This window comes from Triturus cristatus, chromosome 9 (assembly GCF_964204655.1).
Source record: "Triturus cristatus chromosome 9, aTriCri1.1, whole genome shotgun sequence".
NCBI lineage: Eukaryota > Metazoa > Chordata > Amphibia > Caudata > Salamandridae > Triturus > Triturus cristatus.
Genome location: NC_140592.1, coordinates 819085072 through 819109497, shown reverse-complemented (window position 1 = coordinate 819109497; position 24426 = coordinate 819085072). Strand labels below are relative to the sequence as shown.

Genomic DNA, 24426 nt, shown 5'->3' with positions numbered 1-24426 from the left:
ATCCAACTATAGCAGCTGGACCTCTCAACCTTTGTTTCCCTAAATGTGAATGATTTGAAAAATTATATCAATAAGAAAGATTGTGTTGCCTTACTTGACCTCTAAATGGGTGAACATTGTCTGCTACAAAACACTCATCTTTCTAGAATAGAGACTGTAAAACTTAAGAGGGACTGAGTTGGGAAGGTTAGTTTTAGTAGTAGAACCCCCCAGCATGATTTCATCACCCACCACCCCCTGCCTGGCTCCTGATGGAGCATGATATTTGCTAATAAAATCTGCTCTGGAAATCCACCCATGTGTTTGCTTTAATAAATTACTAATGTGCGTGAAAACCGAAATTACTAAAACGTGAAGACTTAGAAGGTATGACCGAAAATGTACAAGGCTGCACACATTTTTAAGAGTTAGAATAACACATGTAGAATGGAAGATTTCTTTATAGGGTTATTAATTATTAATTTGTTTGTTTAATATTAATGTTCTTATGTTTCCTGAACTGCAGGAATATTCAAGCACAAACATGAAAAAGCTATTTTATTTTTGGTGAAAGTAGAGTAGGCCTAGAAATGTAGAAATGATTTTTCTTTTCTTTCTGCTTTCCTTGCTAAAAATGTGTAGGCCTAAGCAAATGTATTGGTTAGGGGATGTGCTTCCGTGCTTCTTTGTTTCTCTTCATGTCATTTCCTGATGTCCTTGTAAAGAATAACATTTACATCCTTAAAGAGCGGAGAATGGTACGACTCTTTCCTGTCTAGGCGAGGATTTATAATGAAGCTGTTGCTATGTAGTTACAAAATATGTATTTGCAGTTTTCTTCTTCCTCTCTAGGAAGTTATACAATTTTAGACAAAGACTGTTTAGAGAAATTTGTAAAGTCATCATTAGGTGATGTTCGCCTCCCCTAGTTACTGACCAATGAGAGTAGTTTGTAAGGTTCAGGAAAATTTTAACTTAGAGTAACAAAGTTGCGGTCAGTATAAAGACGCTGGTGGGAAAATGATGATCGGCTCGTTCACATTTTGGTGACCTGTCCTGCATCCATGGTATGCTGTATTCTGAGCAGTGCTAATTCCTGATCTGGCTGGCAATCCTGACTGTGAAGAACTCTTTCCCTAGAGACTTTGCACATCATCGGCTGGTGATGCTGCCTACACTATTCTCCTACGGCCGCGGAGATAGTTTTCTCAACTAGTTGCACCCTGTGCATTTGTTTTCTCTAATTTTCCAAGAGGTAACTGAACTGTGATTACCCTGATTTCCCTTGCCCTCTCTTCCTTCTTATTTCTCACCTGAGTTTGATGATCTCTGAGTTGCTCTGCTTGTGATAACTGTGATATTTGCCTGTAATATTATGAACAAAGTGTTTTTCTTATGATTTTTATTTGTGTATGACCATTCATATTTTCTGAAATAATACCAAAAAGTACTCAGAAAGAATGGTGTCTGTCGTTATTTCCTGAGTCATTACTTATTTTTAGGATAACATTGGTCATATTATTGATGTATTTGTGGTGTCATTTTATAGTGTAGCTGTTTCTTCATTACAGGTCCTCATGAAAGAATAGTTCTCCGATTTATCTACTTAGTCCCTTTTAGCTCTACCAAAGATCCATTTGAGGACCTTTGATATTGCTAACAGAAATGATAATGACTTATGGGCCCGTCATTATAATATTTACGCTTCCTTAGATATTGTAAAGGTCGGTGTGGGATGTTATAGGCCCCTCCACCGCTTCCGCTGCATCAGTTTTTAGTAGTTACATCGGGTACTTAGTTTAGACTAAAATACTAGGTGGAGAAAAAGGAGTTTATGCTGACTAGATGGAATTGACGGTTCAAATATATGTTGAGTAAGTTTTGTCATATCGAGATTTTGGTGGATGGGTCCGTCGAGGCCTGAGATCCCGGGATATGCCTAAGGGCTGTTCTTAGTGTTTGCGTACACTAAGGTGATGTACATTGTCTGCTGGTAATACACTACTAAGCGGTAATTGTAAAGGGAACTTTGTTGAATGAAATAGTGGAGTTTATTTGGGTCACTTCAGTAATCGCAACTGGGGAAGTCCCGAGAATCTTCCGCTTGTAAGAGAACAAGAATCACGCTGGTCGGGGTTTATTGTTGGAGTGTAGAGTTTTTTTCTCTTTGAGTGCATGAATATATCTTTTGATTTTCTTTTAGGGGAGCAGACAATTTGTGTTTATGTAGTTTGTTTTATTTGCTTAAAAAGACCTTAAGACATTGACGCTGATTTTGTAAAGGGAGGGTCAGTAGAAGGAGCGATACTGACGTAACTGAGACCGCTCTGGTATTGAACAGTTGGTGAGCAACGTCACAGAGGGGCCGCCATGGTACTGGCTAGTTGGTCTGAGTCGCGCTGCTATTGGACAGCGAAAATAACTTTTATTGGAAGTTGAAAACATAACCTGGAAAAGAGTGTTGTTAGGATTTTATTTAGATTAGAATCATTAATAATATTTTACTTACAGTAAGCAGAAAAAATGAATATAATAAAGTTGTTGAAGACATGGTTTAGCAAGGATCAACCAATTCCCATTAGAGAAGGGATTCCAATAGCTCCTGAAGGTACACCAGCAGCATTTATGGCATTAGAAAGGGGTTATCATATGTGTGCATGGTTAGAGAACTATGTGAAATATACAGAGGATGAAGGAAAACCTGAGGGTTCGGATGAATGGTTGAATCCAAATACAAGACCAATACAATATGAGGCATTAGAAGAATGGGGGTATGAAGCATACAAGAGAGAAAGAGACATGCATCAGAATAGGTATAAAAATACAGTGAGCAGATACTCAGAAGCAAAGTGGGATGATCGCAAGAAAATGTGGAGAAGAGGTTCTGTTATAGAAACACATGGATTACTCCCTATTAGAGAGGTTGAGAAGACTGAAAAGGGAAAGTCCAAAGAGAAAAAGAAAAATACAGAAATACAAGATTAAGAATGTGAATGTGAATCTAATGGATTCAGATGATATTGATGAGGATTTCCTAAATGAATTACTAATGAACAGACCGCCACCGCCACCGCCACCATATCAAGAGGAACAGATAAGTTTAAGTATAGATGATTCACATACTTCAAATATTATACCAAGTGCTCCTTTGATTCAAATTGAAGAACAACCCCAGAATAGAGAGACAAATGGAGTGAGACCAGTTCAGATTAAAAATAGGCAAAGGACAATTGTTAGGATGGAAGCAGTAAGAAACCCAGAAGTTTTGTCAGTGCCAGTGACAATTGATCCAGTAGTTCCATTATATAGTGATGGACAGAGTGTTACAGGAGTACATGCTTTGTCAGTCCTAGTAGTGACTAGGAGTAATGAAAGAAGTAGTGGAAGTAACAGTGCAAATATGAGTATAGTTTTGAGACATGAAGAACAATTGATTGATGTTTCAGGGAGAAATGAGACACCAAAAAGGGTAGTGTATCAAGCACCTAGGAAATTAATACAGACTGAAGAGAGATTGAATATGCAAACACCTGCTAAACCTAGAAGTGAGTCGGTGAAGATGTACAAAGATCAATGGGTCCATCGCCAAAAGAATTAGATCAGTGGATTCCAGATATAGCTCCTGGTTGTAGTGGTCAGAGTAAAGATGATTGTGTTGATGTGACTAAATTAAAATGAGTACTAGAAGACATGATTATAGGTACAATTAGTCCAGATAGATTGAGTACATTTCAGGATGATAAGTTGTTGAGACAGCCCAAGAGAATGGAGTGTACATTGAGAAGTCAAAGGCATTACAAAAGACGTATAGATTAGATTTTACAGACAGAGATTTGGAAAACTTGAATGCTTCAGGGAAACTATTGTAAATTAAAGAGTTGATTAGCACACTGAAGCGTTGGGGTGAATTGGACAAGTGGAAAGGAAGATGGGCTAAAAAGAAAAAAGATGAAAATACTGAAACGAATGTAGCTTCTCTGTCGTACCCTTTGAGAGAGCCAGAGAAAAATACAGAATTGGATGATACTGTTGGGGCTTATCTGATGAGAGAAGTACCTGAAGGTGGTTATGTCCACGTTCCATAGTCGAGACAGGACATTTTGTCATTTGCGAATGATTTTCTGAGATTGAGAGAAAAGCCTGTTGAATTATACAGAGAGATTTAAAGATTTGTGAAATTATCAAAAGTTTTGTGGGTTGACTTAGAGGGTCTTTTTGATATAGTGGTTCCAGCTGATTTGTGGATTGAGTGTAAAATTGCTGTAGATTTGCCAAATAAAGAATACCAGAGAGATCCCAAAATAGGAGCATCTTCTGATGTGGTTATGAAAAAATACAATCAGGTAATTACGTACCTGAAAGGAAAGTTTTCTCCAAAAGAAACAGATTGGGTGAAGATTGATAGAACGACTCAAGAACTGAAAGAATCAGTGAATGCATATTACGAAAGGCTTCTTCAAGTGTTTAAGCAGTTTAGTGGTTTAGAAAACATCACTGAAAAAGACATGGAACACTTTGTATATGGTTTTGTTTATGGTTTGAGACCAGAAATAAGTGCTATGATTCAACAACATTTAATATGTTGGCAGAGTAAACCAGTTGATGAGATACTTTGTTATGCAAAATATTGTGGAGATGACATAGAGATGAGACATAATAAACTAACGGAGAAATTGATGCTGGCACAAATGAGAGCAGCTAAGAAAGGAGGATATCTTAGCGTAGATGCGACTGATGATGGTCAGACAACAACTGGTATGAAAGGTTTAGTTTCAAATGACAATACAGTGCCACAGATGATTCAGATGGATCAAGATAGAGGTAGTGGTAATTTTGCAAATATAGAAGACTTAAAACAAAAATGTCCTTATTTTAATTGCGGCAAGTTTGGACATTGGCGTCCCGAGTCTAAGATGGTGTTGAATAATAATGGGAACTCAGGTTCATTTAATCAGGGAGAAGAGCAGATGCAGAGTCAAAATCAGAACTATCAGGTACAGATGAATGATGTGCAGAATCAGAATCAACAAGTGCAGATGACAAACAGGGGACAGAATTTGCAATACCACAAGCTCCAATAGCTAATGATAATGTGAACGGTCAAATGCAAAGACAAAATGTAAATACTGGTTTATGTACAAAAGCTCAAACAAATTCAAATGTGCAGCTTGTTTCACAGTATGTTTTGCAGACAGATGGGAGTGATTCGAATTCATCACAATGACAGTGCCAGAGGGGGGAGGAAGTGTGCGTTCTTGGCGCATCTCTAGTGGTAGATCAGTCGGGTCCATATGTGGATGGCGAGGTTGATGTAATGCAATTACTTTCCTTGTAGATACTGGTGCTACCCGTTCCACTGTGAGAACTGTGGAAATTCCAACCCTACCCCTCTTGGGAGAATATATCCAAGTTGTTGGAGTATCAAACAAACTTATTCGAACACCAATAACTAAGGCAATGAATGTTCAAATTGGGAATTTCAAAGAAATACACAAATTTGTTGTGTGTGATTCAAGTCCTGTTAATTTACTAGGTAGGGATCTGTGGTGTAAAATGAATTGTTCCATTTACTGTATACCAGATGGAATAGCGTTTCACACAAAAAACGAAGATGTGGTCTTCAAAATGCTGAACCAAGGGACAGAAGTGAATGTACCCATTGCCCATGGAGAATGATTTTACCAGTTGAATTGAGAAATATGGTGTTGTTCGATGTGTGGGATTTTTCTGGGAAAGATATTGGTCTGATGAAAGGATTTGCTCCGATTCAGATTACAGTCAAACCTAATGCAGAGTTTCTGAGAGCCCCACAATACAAAATGAGTCCTGATGATATTGCAGGAGTGACACCTGTGATAGATATGTTGATTGAACAAGGAATTTTGAGAGAGATACTAAGAAGCCCAAGCAATTCGCCGATAATGGGAATTCACAAGCCTAATGGAAAGTACAGGATCGTACAGGACTTGAACAAAGGTAATCAAATTGTTATACCTTGTTGTCCTATAGTACAGAATCTAGCTGTGACCCTATATCAAATTCCATGTGACGCAGAATAGTTCACAGTGATCGATCTGTAGCAAGCATTTTTCTCAATACCCTTGCATCCGGAAAGCCAATATTTATTTGCATTCCTGTTCGGAAACCGTGTCTTGGCATGGTGCCGAGTTCCTCAAGGGTATTCAGAGAGCCCCTTGATTTTCAATCTAATATTGACGAAGTGTTTGGAGTAATTGTTCATGCCCAGAAATTCAGTCCTAGTCCAGTATATTGATGACTTGCTGGTAGCATCAAGGACTAGAGAAGATTGTGTGACAGATACAATTGCCTTACTGAATCATTTGACAGTAGGTGGTGACAAAGTGTCACCAACAAAATTACAATTTTGTAAGACTGAAGTGCTTTATCTAGGACACATCATTGAAAAAGGAATTCGTAAAGTTTCACAAGATCGAATAAATGCTATCATGGGAATTAATCCACCAAATACACAGAAAGAGGTTCAAATGTTTTTGGGAATGGTTGGTTACTGCAGACAGTGGATAATGAACTTTTCACTGTTCGCAAAACCACTTCAGAGATTGACACATAAAGATGTGAGAGATCCAATACATCTTCATGAGGAATGCATGAAGACGTTCCTAGAGTTGGAAGACAGTTTATATCGAGCACCAGCATTAGGGATGCCAGATTTTGAGAAAGAATTTGCAATGTTTTGCAACGAGCGTGAGGGTTGTGCACTCTCAGTTCTAACGCAGAGGCACGGAACAGCACGAAGACCAGTGGCATATTTTTCTGCTACTTTGGATCCTGTCGCTGCAGCATTATCAGGATGTTTGAAAGCAGTTGCTGCTACTTGGGTGAGTCTCGAACATTGTGAGTCGATTGTAATGGGACATTCATTGAGAGTGTTTGTTCCACATTCAGTTGAGATTCTGTTAATGCACACTCGAGCACAACATTTGACGAGTAGCCGTTTGACAAAATATGAGCAAGTGATTCTGGATGCTGAAAATGTGACAATAACAAGGTGTACTAGCCTAAATCCAGCCAAATTATTGCCAACTCCAGACGGTGAGGAAATTCTTGATGAAGTAGAGCGTGATTGCCTGGATGTGACAGAGATGTGCCCAAAACCAAGGCCTGATATCAAGGATACACAGATACCTGCATCTGATGTTGTTCTGTTTGTGGATGGCTCATGTTTGAGAGATTCCGAGGGTTGCTTGAGAGCTGCCTATGCAATTTGCACAGTAGCAAATGTGATTGAAGCATCGTGGTTGAAAGGAGTGAGTTCTGCACAAGTGGCTGAATTGAAAGCGCTTACTTGAGCTTGTATCTTGTTGAGGCATATGAGGGTTATGATTTTTACAGATAGTCAATACGACTTCGGTGTCGTACATGACTTTGGGCAGTTGTGGTCCAAACGTGGATTTTTTACGTTTTCGAGTTCACCGATCAGAAACAGAGAGCGTGTAAAAGATCTACTGATGACATTACAGTTGCCGGCACAAATTGGGGGGGTGAAGTGCAGTGCACATAGATCTGGTTGTGAGTACATCACACTAGGTAACAGATATGCAGATGAAATTGCTAAATGTTGTACTTTGAATGCATATTCGATTAATGTGGAACCATCACTAAATGAGCAAATTGAATAAACAGAATGCAAACTATTGTTCACATCTGTTGAGACTTGGGAAGAAGTTAGAGACTTACAAGAAGAGACAAGTGACTCTGAAAAAGAAGGGTGGATTAAATCGGGGTGCACTCGCAGGTCAGATGATGAAGTCTGGGTGTACACTAATGGGAGAATAGTAATGCCAGACAGTCTTCTTTTTCAGATGGCTAGAGTCCATCATTGACTGACACATATTGGGAGACATGCAATGATTATTTCAACACCCATGGTTTAATCCTAAATTCAGAGTGATTGCAGAAAGTCTCTGTCAGAGATGTACAACTTGTCAGCAGCAAAACCCAGGAAGAAAGACAGTGGTTAGCATGGAACGAATTGGGAAAGCAGCTGGTCCATTTACCAGAATGCAGTTGGACTTTATTGAGATGCCCCCTTGTAATGGATTAAAATATGTCTTTGTGGTTGTCTGTTTGTTTTCTCATTGGGTTGAGGCATATCCAACAAGACAAAATGACAGTTTAACAGTTGCTAAACTGCTTCTTAGAGAGATTATTCCTAGATTTGGTTTTCCAGTCTCGTTGGAATCAGATAGAGGGACACATTTGAATAATGAAATTATTTGGATGCTTTGTGCAGCACTACAGATTGAGCAAAACCTGCACTGTGCATATAGACCTGAGGCTTCAGGTGTAGTTGAACAGGTCAATGGCACAATAAAATCAAGGTTGGCTAAAGTTTCTGCTTCGACAACACTGAAATGGGTTGATGCATTGCCATTAGTATTAATGATTCTAAGAAGTATCCCAGACAAGAAAACTGAATTTCCCCCCCACGAAATCATTATGGGCAGGGCTATGAGACAGCCAACAGTTACCGCAAATCAACTAATGAACGTTACTGATGACTTGGTACTGGATTATTATAAAGGATTGGCTGATGTGGTACATTTTGTGTCTCACCAGCTTGGAGAAGTTGCGACAAGAACTCAGCACAAAAAAAGGCCATGATCTAAGTCCTGGAGACTAGGTTGTGGTGAAGAAACATGTCAGAAAGTCCTGTTTAGAACCTCGCTGGCATGGCCCTTACCAGATTATACTGGTGACTACAACAGCTGTCAAGTGTGGAGGTCTGCCAAATTGGATTCACGCAAGTCACACGAGAAAAGTCCCCCTGAAAATTAATAAACTGCTGGAGAAGAGAGATGTGAACAAGGAAATGTTCCAGAGCAGGTTGAAGTTGAAGTAGAGTGGGCACAAGTTACTGGGACTAGTGAAGATAACACTGTCGCTGTTAATGGGGAGAACAGGGTGATTCCTTCAGCTCCTGCAATTGTCAAATACAAAAGAAAAAGGAACTCATCTGAAGAAAGTTCAGAAACTGCAGTTGAAAATCAAAATGGAAAAAAGATAAAGAAGGGAGACAAGTGGCCAAAAGGAGTGAAAAAGCTGAGATACACTGTCAATAGCAAAGTTCCTGAAACAATACTTGAAGTATCGAGTCAATCAGAACAAGGTGAAGCAGAAGAAGAGAATCATGTACGAAGAACAAAAAGAGTAAAAGTAGCAAACAAGACATACTAAGCACCAGAATGGACTTATGTGGTTGTAGGTGCTTCAAATAATGACTGGGGATTTTTTTTTTTTAATTCTGTGTAAAGAGGGACAACTCTTTTAAGCTGCCCTAAGATGACCGCTAATTTGAAGAGGGTGTTCAAAAAGAGAGAGGAGATTTATGTAATAAATTTCCAGACATTTCCGAAGCTGCAGATTTGAAAAAGAGCTCAAGGCTCAAGTCTTTGGTGTGGAGTGCACAAACTATAATTAGCTTAGTGAATTTACTAATTATTTTTTAGTACATTTTTAGTTAAGATGTTTTGTCTATTTTTCCTTTTTAACATAAACTTTGAAGATGATTAGAACTGAGACTGGTAAACAGAATCAGGGAATGTGTGGGTAAAAATGCTTCAATGTTTGTGTTTTCTGTGTTTTATTAACAATGTCTGTATGGCTGTTTTCAACATTTTTGATACCACGCTTTATGTTTATTAATGTAGTAAACACTAGTACGAAAAATGAGCATGTGACTTTGGATACTAAAAGTGTTCTGAAAGAAGATTCAGTGACTAATATGAGAGAAATAACCAACAGTGCTTTACATTTGGATACATTTATTAGTGATTATTCGTTAAATGTCTTTACAGAATTGCTTTATGAGTATGTTGATACAATGGATGCGAGAGATTGTTATATGTGCATGCAATTACCTACGTCTGTGTCTGAGGGTGTAACGTACCACCACTTACCACTAACATATGGTATAGCGTGTAGTGTACTAACTAGTCTCTTTTATGCTAAAGGGGTTTTTCAATGTTACTACTCAAATTATGACTTAGTGTTTTTTCAGAAATCCCTATTAGAAAGAATATGAATGTAGTATATAGTGCTAAGGATGCAGAATATTTGATGGAGTTTTTTCACACTACTAAAGAGATAGATACAGTTAATGCACATAGGCATAATTTAACGTGTGAATTACACAATGTAGAGATTGATTTCATAAATTCTGTAGAAGATAGACGTAGAAAGTTTCAAAGCAGGGCTGCTGAACAGAAGAGTAAAGAGCCTCCATGGGAACATGAAGAAGGACATTATCAGAAGACCGAGACTTATGCTGCAATGTCTCTGGATTGGCCCCACAGGCGAAAGCTTTGCATACTAAGGCAGAAAACAGATTATAAGAATCATTTTGTTGGTTCCAGTGAATGTGAACACACTTTCTTAATTACTGGTGGTTGGGGATTACAGGGTGGTACAGATCCTGTTTACCCTGGGGTGTATTTCATTTGTGGTAAAAATGCCTATTATAGGTTGCCACCACATTGGTATGGATGTTGTTATATGGGAGTTGTTTTTCCTAAGATTTACCACGTGAATGATGAAGGAACCAATGACAAGCAACTAACTCGGACGAAATGGGATTGAGTGCTGCTGAAATAATTGGGGATATATTTGGTGCATTGATACCTTCAGTTGGGGTTAATCTAAATTCACAGAAAATTCAAAAATTGTGTACAGTGGTTGATCATTTATCTACGGATACCGCTGGAGGGTTCTTAATGGTTGATACAGAAATGGTTCCAATGAGGACTATGGTTTTACAAACTAGACTTGCCTTAGATGTACTATTAGCAAAAGAAGGCGGAGTGTGTAGTATGTTAAAGGTTCAACAATGATGCACTTATATCCCTGATAAGACTAAGGATTTGGAGGGATATATTAGTAACATTACTAATTTGCATGATGATCTGTCAAAACTGAAGGCTGATGGTGCATGGGAGAAAATTGGTAAGGGTATTTCTCCCATAGGTAACTGTTTTTCTAATTTTTCTAATAGCTTATTAGGGAGAATACTAACACCGATAATTGCTATTGCTACAAGCATTCTAATGATAATGCTGCCTTACAAGTGTTGCAGGAGTAAGCCTACTGAGGGAAAACAGCGAGCAAGAAAAAGTAAAAGAGAAGAAATAGAAATTGATGATCGAAGGGGAATTTATTACGATGCTTGGAAGGACATAGAGGGTGTTAGGCTGAAACAATGAGAACTACTGCATTCTGATTGTTCATCATCAGATAGTAATCTGACATGGGTTGGTGTGATGGTTTGGGATACTATCAAACAGGGGATTGATGGGGAAATCCACCCATGTGCGTGTTTTAATAAATTACTAATGTGTGTGAAAACCGAAATTACTAAAACGTGAAGACTTAGAAGGTATGACCAAAAATGTGCATGGCTGCATGCATTTTTAAGACTTAGAATAACACAAATGTAAAATGGAAGATTTCATTATAGGGTTATGGATTATTAATTTGTGTGTCTAATATTAATGTTTTCATGTTTCCTGAACTGCAGGAATATTCAAGCACAAACACAAAAAAGCTCTTTTATTCTTCGTGAAAGTAGAATAGGCCTAGAAATATAGAAATTATTTTTCTTTTCTCTCTGCTTTCCCTGCTAAAAATGTGTAGACCTAAGCAAATGTATTGGTTAGGGGATGTGCTTCCGTGCTCCTTTGTTTCTCTTCATGCCGTTTCCTGATGTCCTTGTAAGAATAATATTTACATCCTTAAAGAGCGGAGAATAGTACAACTCTTTCCTGCCTAGGCAAGGATTTAGAATGAAACTGTTGCTATGTGGCTACAAAATATGTAACTGTGGCTTTCTTCTTCCTCTCTAGGACGTTATACAATTTTAGACAAAGACTGCTTAGAGAAATTTGTAAATTCATCGTTATTAGATGTTCGCCTCCCCTAGTTACTGACCAATGAGAGTGGCTTGTAAGGTTCAGGAAAATTTTAACTTAGAGTAACAAAGTTGTGAAGTCAGTATAAAGATGCTGGTGGAAAAATGATCATCGGCTCGTTTACATTTTAGTGACCTGTCCTGCATCCGTGGTATGCTGTATGCTGCGCTGATTCCTGGTCTGGCTGGCAATCCTGACTGCGGAGAAGTCTTTTCCCAGAGACTTTGCACATCATCGGCTGGTGATGCTGCCTACACTATTCTCCTACGGCCATGGAGATAGTTTTCTTGACTAATTGCACGTTGTGCATTTATTTTCTCAAATTTACCGAGACATAACTAAACTGTGATTACCCTGATTTCCCTTGCCCTCTCTTCCTTCTTATTTCTCACCTGATTTTGATGATCTCTGAGTTGCTCTCCTTGCGATAACTGTGATATTTTCCTGTGATATTATGAACAAAGTGCTTTTCTTATGATTTGTATTTGTGTATGACCAATCATATTTTCTGAAAAAATACCAAAAGGTACGTAGAAAGAATAGTGTCTGTCATTATTTCCTGAGTCATGACTTATTTTTAGGATAACATTTGTCATATTATTGATGTATTTGTGGTGTGATTTTATGGTATAGCTGTTTCTTCATTACAGGTCCTCATGAAGGAATAGTTCTCTGATTTCTCTACTTAGTCCTTTTTAGCTACAGCAAAGATCCATTGGAGGACCTTTGGTATTGCTAACAGAAATGATAATGACTTATGGGCCCGTCATTAGGTATTTACGCTTCCTTAGATATTGTAAAGGTCGGTGTGGGATATTATAGGCCCTCCCACCGCTTCTGCTGCATCACTCCAGAAAATGGTAGGTAGCAATCCCGGTAAAAAGATCCATCCCACATACAGTGATACAATCCTAGATGGATGATGAAGGGAGATGTGTGTTTGTCAAGCTGAGGATAGGCACAAGAGTAGGCAGTGTTCACTGTCTACTCCCTTTTTTATCTGCCTCAATAAAGGCATAGTGGAACTGAACACCACACACATGATCCTAGAGAGAGGCTGGTACCTAGCCCCATTCCAATTGACGCAGCCAGTAACAAGGACATGGCAATCTTACAAGACATCCTTGAAGATTAGGGCCTCTTAGATGTATGGCACTTACTGCATCCTCTAGAAAAAAAATCCCATTCTTTGGCTGTCCATGTCAGTTAGCGGAGGCTTGACCACTTTTTTTTTATACAGACTGCATCATTTTGGAAGGTGTCTCTCACAGGACATGCCTCTGTCTGCCTGGCACATTAGAAAACCAATGATGGAGCTCTTATACCTTAACATCTCACAATAAAAAATGCCCCTGGGGTAAGTGAAGGTGAAAGTACACAAGCCATATATTTAAAAGGAAACAAGGGCTCAGTGAACTCAGCGCAAATCTTAAAAAGAGCAGCCAAAGCTACTCTTAGGAGAAAAGTCAAGAATGATTCTGCATTGGCCAATAAATGCAGGGCAGAACTGCAGGCCTCTTTAGAGCTTGATATGTAATCTCACAACTATGAAGAAACATAAACTAGAGAGGATTGGATCTGAACTATTCTATACCACCAAGAGTATATGCTTTACAGGCTCAAAGCACAACAATGTGAATATGGTGAAAAGGCAAGATGACTTCCACTAAGATGGACTATGGAGGCTATCACTGCAGTTCAAAAAGACTCCGCCCAACCAATCAGGGAACACAAGAGATAGCAACAGTGTTTGGGGAGTATTATGAGGGACTTTACAAATCTGAGTTGGAAAATGATGAAGCCCTAGATAAAAGTCGTTACTAATTTGAAGTTTTTTTGCCTAAATGTCGATGGCGGTGAATCTAAAAGAGAGACATCACCAAGGAAAAAATAGCCCAAGCAATTTTATATCTGCCTTATAACAAAGCCCCTGTTGAAGACAGATTTCAGAAGAGTTTTAAAGTGGGTCAAGGATGAAGCAAAATCATTACTTTACAATGCCTACAAGGAGGCAGAGCATGTGGGAGCCTATCACCCATCCAATAGAACACTGATTGGTGCTCTCCAGAAATCTGGAAAAGATCCTTTACATTGCATGCAGCTACCACCCAATATCCCTTCTTAATGTGGATATCAAGATACTCATAGGAATATTGGCTGCACAACTCAAATAAATCATAACAAATCTGATCCATCAAAGTGGGATTCATACCCTGAAAAACATTCTGCAATCATCTGTGCACCTTAGCCTATGTCCTATGGCTCTCAAAAGACTCTCAAGAAGACAGATTGGCCCTGTCTTTTGACCATGTACAGGAATTTGATTGCATAGAATAGAACCACATGTTCTGTACTCTTCAGAGATTGGGCTTAGGATACAACTTTACCGCCAATGTTAAATGGCTTTTGGCATCCCCACTGCACAAGTGAACTACGGAGGCTTTCCTTCAGATCCTTTTCCTATCTATAGAGGAATGTAGCAGGGGTTGCCTTTGTTGCCCCTGTTGTTCCTATTTGTGAAAGAACCCCGAGGTGAAGACCATTTGCTAATTGCCTAATATAGCAGGGACCCCTAATTCAGCAGGCCCATCAAAGATACTGTTATATGCTGACAACATCATGCTAGCAATTATTTACTTAAATAGCTTACTCCCAGCTCTTATGTCCACTATAACAGACACCTCCTCCATATCGGGCTACAAACTCAAATGGGACAACATTGAAGCACTACCTGTGTCCCAGACCACAGGAAAACTGCCATTGGAGGACATCAGTTCCTACGGAAGCCGGAAATACTCAATTATCTAGGGATATACATGAATGGGGGCTTGGAAAAGATGATACCAGATAACTTAGACTCGCTCAGGACCAAAAGTAATCTGGACTGTAGAAAATGGTCCCAACTATACCTATCACTATGGGGGCGAATACAAGCAGTTAAAATGGTGGTGATCCCTTGATTTACACATGTTTTAGGTACACTGCCATTCTAATTCAAGACCTTCCCGGTGAAATCCATTGGCGAGTGCTTTAATGGCTGTTTGTGAAGGAACATGAGACCAAGACTGAGAATATCTAAATTAGTGGCACACAGAAAGTGCGGGGGTTTAAGTCTACCCTGTATTGAACACTACAGCACTGCACTACATTTATCACAATTGACCTAAATGTGGCAAAGAACTCTTTTATGGGTTCTAATTGAGTGAGATGCCATCCGCAAAGAACCAGGACTCCATTTGCTCTATCAGCACAAAATACCTTCCTAATTAACATCAAAGTCAAAGTCAGTGATCCTAGATTCACTCTCAGAAACTGCTGAAAAGCAATGCCAGTTTGCATACCTACGCACCTTTATGGAACAAAACCACCATATGGGTGGGAGGACAACCCATTAGACGTGGAATTTGGCAAAAGATGGGGATTCTCACCTAAGATCAGTTAATAGCACTGCAAGACCTAAAACCTTCAGAAGTAATACAAGAGGGATCCCACTTACCTTATTCTCTGAAATGGAAATACACATAATTAAAACACTGCCTAAATAGCACATTAACAGTGTGGCCTTTGCACATCCCAGACGCTCCCACCCAACAATACTTGAAACACTGGGAGTTACTTAAGGGAGTCACACCTGGGTGCTATAAGTTAAAGCTATATATGCTGCATTCGAAAGCCCTCTTATTACAGCTTTGTAATAAATTGAAGTGGTACAAGTGGACTACACAGAGAAGGACTGGGCTAATGTGAAAGAGAACATAGACAAAGTAACAAGAGAAGCCAGGAAGATGTTTTGCCTAGTTAAATGCTTCGTTTGGCATTGGATGCCCCAGAAATAAGTTACCACAAGTCTATTGCCCCACTCTAATAGCTGGAGATGTGGCCAAGCAGACTGTGAAATAGTCAACATCTGCTATGATTTCCCAGATGTATGCCGACTCTCTTCCGGAATCAGGATCACCCTCAGAAGAACTCTAGAGATATCCCAATCTGTAATGAATAAGCTGTTTTTGCAATATCACACAACCAATCTGACCCCATAAGGGATTACAATCGGTGTCTTCTAACCATGGTCATAAGTACAGCCAAGATGTGCATATTGTGGCGCTGGCGATCATTGCAACTACCAACACATGATGAATAGTTAACAGAAATGCGTAATGTGGCTTCTTTTGAGAGGCTTGTGTATAAACTACACAACAACATGGAGACTTTCTGGAATATTTGGTCTCCATTTCTTGACACCAGCACAGATGCACTTGAGAGGGTAAGAAGCAAAAACAAAAGTAAAGTCTCCCTTCTTTTTATCTCCTTACCTTCTCCTTTCTCTACCACCTTTGATGTTGATGGTAAGACCACTCTCTCCTCCTGGTGCCCTAGAAGAGCCTTTGAGTTATTTCCTACAGAGGTGAAGAGGTCCATAATAATCCAACCTAGAGTCAGAGTATTCTGTTCTATTATATGGTTTTTGTGTTTTTTAGGAAAAATAGGTCTGTCTGTTTTTCCACCTCAGAGTGTTCGCTGATACCAACATGGAACTTTATCATTTTCCCCAGTTGCGGAGTATGTGTGCAAGCAACATTTTTCTATACACCCATACCCTTATATGTGAATGTACACCTATGGCATAGTATAATGCAAAAAGTGTGTATATGGTAGGACAAATATTAGAGCCCTTCCTTGGGTTGGAGAGCATTGTTCCATAGTTGATATATAGGGGATCCTCTTGTTCGTCAGCACCGTGATTCACAGGATTTTGAGATTTGCAATAAACCCTTTACAGACTCAACAAAACTCAAACTTTCTCAAGCTTAATATATGCTTCAGAGTATATTTTATAGTCGTTAAAATTGAGTCATGCATCATATAATTGGTACTGTTGTTTCTCTTTTAATGTTTAGGCACGACAAGAGGTTGGGTGTCAGCCATCATAAAGCTGAACTGATATTATTTCTCTTTTGAGGTATTGGTATGTACTTCCTTGTGACTGAAGAGAGTCCGATATATATCTGATGGGTCACATGGCCATGCTGTGTCTGAACAACATAATTGTTTTAACTGTGCTGTACGTAATAATCAGAGCATTACGACCATTTGAAAGGGTGCCAGAAATCTTGTCTCACTAAGGTATACTTTGCCCTCACTCTATTGCATGCATTCTATTGCATGAAAATGATACGGCATTCAATTCATCCAGGTAACCACTACATTACGTGGGAAGTATATGTAAGTAGAGGTGGAGGTTCAAATATAATTATATACTTACCATACAGTGTAGTGATAGTTAATATATAGGATGTGACATTACTTTAGGGTGAGATGATCAACCTTGGTGTTGTGTCTTACACCTCTCAGTAATACTGAAAAGACAGGAGCTTGTGTGGAAATCCTCGCGAATGACTTCATACGTTGTGTTTTAGTTTATATTAGGAATTTATTATGCACGGCAAATACCCACAAGGCGTCGTAGGCAGTGATGTAATGTGGGAAACAGCGTGTACAACGCTGTCTCCACAACGTGGTTCCATTACAACGCGGTTTTTACAATGACTGCATTGTTACCACACGAGCCATTACATCGCAAGTCATTTTAACGCCTTGCTGTAGGGGGCTCGCTGGTGTTGGATTTAGAATCCAACACCTTCCCTGCTGTTGCACAAACTGGAGTAGGAATAGTAAATAATACTATTCCTAAGTCCAGCGTGCCGCCTTCCACAAGTCGTTGAAACGACTTGCGATGTAATGGTTTGCATGGTAACAATGTGGTCGTTGTAACGACCGCGTTGTAAAGGAATGCATGAACAAAGCATTCGTTGTAAACACCTATATTCATGTAATATAGGCCCGCAGTCACCTTAGTACGGGCGGGACCCGAGCTCCAGGGGGCCCCCTCAGCACAGTAACCTGGCCTGAGAGCTCCTGACTGACTCTGGTGGGGGGGCCTCCATGTACTTGGCAGGGGGGGGGCCCTCAAGTTTCATTACGCCACTGTTCCTGGGCTGGGGGAAAAGAGGGAGAGGGTGCAGAAGTGCAGTAGAAACTAAGGCAGTGGACTCAAAAAAAGAGAGAAATTATTGAATAGGTAAATTTTGAGTATTTTCCATTGGGCAAGGGGACAAACAGTAAATCGGAGAGTGAGAAGATGATCATCCCAGAGCTTGGATGCCTAGCAGGAGAATGAACAGCCACCCAGCTCATGCTTGCTGATGCGACAGAACAGAAGAAGTTCAACTGAGATGGATCTAAGGGAGTGTCTCGGTAGAAAAGGCCTGAACTTGTGCCTGAGATGTGTGAAGCCAATGTGATCGACATTTCTGTGCACCATACACAGGGCCTTGACCACAGAGCATTTTTTGATGGGGTAAAAATGAAAATCTTTTAAGTAGGCTGAAACACGGAAAGTAAAAGGAAGAGCTAAAATAAGCTAAGCAGCTGAATTTTGAATGACATGGAGGTGGCTTGGGCATTAGTCTGGGAGCCCAAGGTAGATAGAATTTCCAAAGCCGAGGCGAGAAGTGATTGGGGAGTGAATGATCATTTTACGAGGCTAAAAAGGAAGCAGAGGTAAAGTCTTCCTGAGTCATTTTAGTAGGATGAATTCTGGAAACATAATTAATGTGGTTCACAAAAGTGAATACATTCATGAAATTGGTACCAAAGTTGTTGCAGGACAACTGGGGGTAGTGGAGTACCAAGTACTGTGGCCACAAGGCCACTATCCAGACAGGAGGCTGGTGGCCAAATAGAAGAATTCCCATCTTGTCATTGTGGAGCTTGAGACAGTTGTTCTGCATCCAACTAGCAACAGCTCTCATGCAAGAACAGAAATTAAATTGAACTAGATGGGGATCACCAGTGATGGAGATGAGTGTGTGTCACTGATATATGAGTTGGTAACCAAGCCAAATGACCAGACGTACCTAGGTATGCATTGAACAAGGTGGGCGTAAGTACTGAGCTTGCAAGACTCCACAGAGAAGGAGAGAGGTTGAAGACTTGAACAGAGGAAGTGTATTGGGCTGGGTTCTCTGGGAGAGAAAGAAGCTGAAACATTTACTTACAGAGCTTCTCGAAAAGCTTATTAATCAAGATGGAATATGAGACAATGTTGCAGTCCGCTGATTTAATTGAAAACAATGTATTTAATTAACACACAAAAGGACAGTAAGTCTCTTGGTAACCATTTATAGAAAAAATATTATGGTACATTTGGTATGTTTTCTTGTGGAATGTCAATGGGTCACTGTAAAATGTTACTTTCCGCAATTTCCTCATTTTTATGTGACTGTCTCTGATTCTGTAACTGAGGGCACAGGTTGCTCTCACTCCTAACGTTTGAGAAGGAATGAAGTCTCCATTTTCTAAGATCACTACAGATATCTTTTCTAACGTTTTCACTGGCTAAGACATAAATAAATGGATCAGCGATGCCATTGACCGTGGCCAAACACAGCAAAGCACAGTTGGCCGTGTAGATCTTTTCTTCAAACCAGCAGGTTTGTCCAGGATTCAGGGAATAAACTATGGCCCTTACAAGTAGCACCACGTGATATGGTGCAAAACATGTTAGAAAAATTGATATAACCACAGTTGTCAAATACTTCACTTTGCGCTTCTGTTCCACACTCAGGGTGCTTGTTTGAATGATCTTTGCTATTCCACAGTTAGTATAGACAAGAACCCCTAAGGGAATGGCAAAGCCAACCAGAAATCTGGCATAGTTGAATGATGCCACCCGTGAAGGCATTGGCAATGTTTCAAAACAGGATGATTTATTCTGGGTTTGCACCCCGTCGCTCACGGTGAACACCGGAGAATGGATGATAGCAACCGATGTACAGAGACCACATGTGATGCCAATTGCAATCCTCTGACGCCTCCAGCACCTAGACTCCACGGAATACACCACTGCCACAAATCTGTCAATTGAGATGCAACACAGGAGGAGGATGCTGATATAGATGTTGTTGAAAAAGATGTATCCAGTTATCTTGCAGGCTACTGATCCCCACTTCCATTGATGGTTATTTTGAACATAAAGGACCCACAGTGGTAGAGTGCTCAGATACATCAATTCACACAGAGATAGACTGAAAAGGTACACAGCCAGCACATTCTTTCTTCTGATTTGTAGGAAAGTCAGCCATGCTGTCAAGATGTTTGCTGGTAGTCCGAGGGCAAATACGATACTGTAGGTGGCAACCAGAGCCGTTGTGCTTTCATCGAACGGTAGATTGCATCTTTCTGTTGAATTGTTCATCGTCGTGGTTGGTCGCAGCAGACGTGAGTGAAAACATCAGAGGGCACTTTCCTACAAACTGAAAGAAAGTTGAAAAGTTAGATGTAAAAGTGTAACACAGCATAGAGCATATAGGGTAGTAATTAGAAACAATGCATTCATATTAAATTAATTTATTGGATAACAATTTCTTGTTTATTCAGATAGGAAACACAAAAGGCAAACTTCAGTTGAACACTGAAATGTAAAACTAGAGGTTTTCCCAGTATTTTTAAGGAATGGGGAAAACCAAGACACACCACGAGTAGCTGTGTTTTGATGTCAGGGACCAGTGGGCTAAAATGGTGCCCCTTTGACAAGAGTCCCATAATGCACACTTTTACTGTCCTTCCCTGCAGAGTCTCCCCCAAACATTTTGCCTTCATTCCTCCTGTTTTTTGCACATGCTTTTGTTGGTTTTTAGGACTCTGTGCATTTGCCACTGCTAACCATGCTAAAGTGCTTGTGCCCTCTCCCTAAAATATAGTACAATGGTCTTACACCCAGTTGGCACATGTAATTTACTGATAAGTCCCTAGTAAAGTGGTACTACATGTACCTGGGGCCTATAAATTAAGTGGTATTAGTGGACCTGCCACACTTATTGTGCCACCTTTTAAAACATGTCTCAGACCTACCATTAAAGCCTGTGTGCAGTAAACCTTTTTTTACCAGGCCCAAGCCTTCCTTTTTAATGCAAATAAGTTATCCCTAAGGTAGACCCTAAACAGTGCATAGGGCAGGATGCAGTGTATTTAAAAAATTGGACATGTACTTTTACGTTTTACATATCCTGGTAGTAAAAACCTCCTAAATTCGTTTTTCACTACTGCAAGATATACCTTTCCCTTAGGCACACATTGGCTTACCTTATTACATTTAATAAGGGATAACTTTTTTTGGGGAACAGGTAGTGTTAGAAATTAGGTTTCTGGTTGACTGGCGTGTGAACCCTGGTCAAGCAGCAACCACAATGCTAGTCATGGTAAGGCACAAGCAAACCCCAAATTAACCTGTGCCCACCCTCTGGTACCTTAGCACAGAGCAGTCAGGTTTAACTTGAAGGCAATGTGTAAAGTATTTGTGCAATATTTCAAACCCTCAAAGCAGGAAAAACACCATACAATAAGATCCCACACCAGGTTTAGAAAAATAGAGTAGATAGTAATAAATAAAAAAGACCAAAATGATAAAAATCTAATCGGGGAATCCGAAGATATTGAATTTCAAAGTTTTAGGTCAAAATAGCACCAAAAAGGTCAAAGCACCAACAAGAGTTATCTGGTCACGCCAGACCGGTACAAAGTCACAAGTTCAAGCCAAATATGATGGAGCATGGGCCAGCTACAGGGACCAGATTAGGCCCACTGAACAAAGTATCTTAAAGCGTGGTTGCAGATCATTGCGTGAATCCGAGGTGAAGAAGCCTCATGCAGCCGAGACTATAAGTCGTTTCCGAGATGTGGCATGACTGTGGTGCGAGGTTCTATGCATTGTCTTCGAGGGTCTGGTTGTCAGGGCTTGCGATGGAAGTCCTTGTGTCAAGAATGTGGCACACAGCTGAGGCAATGTGTTGGTTCTGAGGAGTGGCGAGGCTGCGATGTGGAGGCCGTGTCGTTGTTGGGCTACCATTAACTAGGGATGCAAGGACCTGGCTTGGGGATATAGTATGCCTTCTGCGATGCATCAGGTCCGATAACTGCAGGGTGATGCGGACCTTCTGTGCCATTTTTTATGGTAAAGTCAGAATTTAGGTCAGAATTCTGAAAATGCCACTTTTAGAAAGTTGGAATTTTCATGTCCTAACCATTTGATGCCTGCAGCCTTTTCCCTGGATCACATGACTTGGTGTAGTTGGCAGTTGACCTTTATGCATTCCTCTCAGACAGTATCACAAAAGGGGGACTGGCTGTTGGCAGGATGGGCCATCCTGACCATTTTGGGGAGGGCGGCAGAGCTGTCACTTACCACACCAGCACAGATACAAAGAACTAACTTCACACTAGCCTTTGTGACTCCTATACATCCTGTGAATAAGGCAGGAGAATTAAGGCAATTCCTAAACCAGATGTGGGGGAAGTCTGGAAGTTTCTTCTTACATCAAAGATGGCACCAGGTATAAATATTGGACCCTCAGACCGACTCTTCAGTCCACCCCTGGGCCTGTGGATACTATAGAAGAAGGGCTGCCTTGCTGCCAGAGGCCTGCCCAACTGTCTGAGAAGTAAGACTGGACCGGCTATCTTCATCCCAGGCTACCTGAAATGACTCCAAGAGTCAGCTGACTGACCTTCTGTTCAGAGCTGCATGACATAACAAGCTCCACAGGCCTCTATGGAACTTCCCAGCTGATCTGCTGCAACTGGACCTGCAACTGGACCTGCCTGAGCCCTTCTGGCCTCTGCAAGAGTGGGTCCTTGATCCTCCAAGAGGTGCCTCCCCAGGGCCTGGGCACTTGGTTGGCATCAGAATTCAGTCCTCTAACTACATAGGAGAAATTCTAAAGTGTGGGGCGCTTTGCGACTGAAAAGTGACCTTTTCTTGTCAAGATCTTGCTGCCCACACTGACTGCCAATGTGAATCTCTGGTGAACTCAACTCTTTGTACTACAGTGTCTGCCAGCGACGACTGGCAACTTGAGGTCTGGAAGTTTTGTTACAGCATTGATAGCCCACAGTGACCACTGATGCGAAGATGCGCCAATGACTGCTCATGACGTCCAACAGGATCATTGCGCTACAGTGATGACCGGCCGCGCCGCCCGATTGCTCTTCATGCTATAGAAGTCCTCCACAGCGAACGGGACTCTTCTTGCTGGACTTTGAGAAGGTAACTTTTTCAGCTGGATTAACCTGGTCCCTGTGTCTGGCCTGCACTCCCTCACTTCTCTTGTCTAGCACAACTGGGTGGCTGCAAGTGGCACTCCGTGCTTTTAGGCGCTATACGTACCTAAATCTTTGAAACTGCATATGTCTGGTTGTACTGAATGGATTTCTGTCATTTTGGTGTCAAATATTCAACTAAATGCTACTCTATTTTTCTTAATTGGTGTGGGATTTTTATTTTGTGGTATTTTGTGTGCTGCAGAAATAGTTAACATTGTGCCTCGAAGTTAAGCCTGACTGCTTGTGTGCCAATTTGCCAGAGAGATAGGCACTGGTTAGTTAAGCACTGGTTAATTTAGTGACTTTTGTGGTTCACCCTGACAAGTATTGTGGCTGTTGCTTGAGAAGTGCTTACACCCATCAACCAACATACAAATTTGTCACATTTATTTACAAAATATTCATAGACTAATTGCAAAAACAGGGTAAAATTTACTGAACACAGATCTACTGACTAATATTTTACATACACGAGGATGCAAAGCTGCTTATTTACACTTTAGGAAATTTGGGTTATATATTAATAACAGGGTTGTTTTCTGTTTTTATATCACTAATCTTCTTATTGCTGAACCTCATATTTGTTGGTTGATATATCATTCTCTAATAACTTTGATATGTGTGACTACCATTTGGGAGGTTGGCTAATTTAATATATGTAAACGTTTTTAATGTACACTATGCAAAGGCAGATGTCCCAAAGGACATGACAGAGATACCAGACATTTATATTTCCAATCATCATAAATTTCATTTTGACCTCCTCATACAAATTGTAGGAAAATTAATTGTTTAGAACTTGGTCTAACGTGAAACCCATGCCCTATTTATAGCAAGAGTGGACTTTGGGATCACTATACTTGCCAGTCACACATTGCAACACTCAAAGCAGTACTCCATTCAGCACTCTGGATTGTCACTAGCCCTATGAAAATGTGATCAAATCATCCCCTGCTCTGATATTCTTACCTCTCATGATTGTCGCCCATTTTTGGTGGTCTGATAAGATTTAGAAGCAGAAAACTCTTCAACTCGAGATATCTAAATCCAGAACAATTGGCCTACAGAAATCTAACTCTGGTGCAACCACGACTTGTGGGAGATCTCTACCCCTTGATTTTGATGGAGCCTATATCCTTGAATTTCAATCTCTAAGTGAAGTCATCAATGAGAATTCCCCACTGGTCTATGGACCTTTGATTGTCGACCTGAAGTGTAGGAAAGAAGCTATCATCAGCAATTCATTTCAATTACAGTGAAACCAATGTGACTTCACAGATGCAACAGAGAGGATGGGGTCTAAACCGTAAGGGTTTTATTAAAAAATTAGTTCAGGTTATAA

The 24426-nt window shown here is 40.3% G+C and overlaps 1 protein-coding gene across 3 annotated transcripts in view; it reads right to left on the bottom strand.

The window, feature by feature from the left end:
• Window positions 1–19029: 19029 nt before the first annotated feature.
• GPR132 (G protein-coupled receptor 132) overlaps window positions 19030–24426 on the bottom strand; it is a 182666-nt gene continuing 177269 nt past the window's right edge. For all 3 annotated transcript variants that reach the window (XM_085626228.1, XM_085626229.1, XM_085626230.1), the window contains one exon: window positions 19030–20239. In XM_085626228.1, the coding sequence (XP_085482354.1) occupies window positions 19162–20181 (1020 nt within the window). In that variant the 5' untranslated portion in view covers window positions 20182–20239 and the 3' untranslated portion in view covers window positions 19030–19161. The remainder of the gene's footprint in view (window positions 20240–24426) is intronic.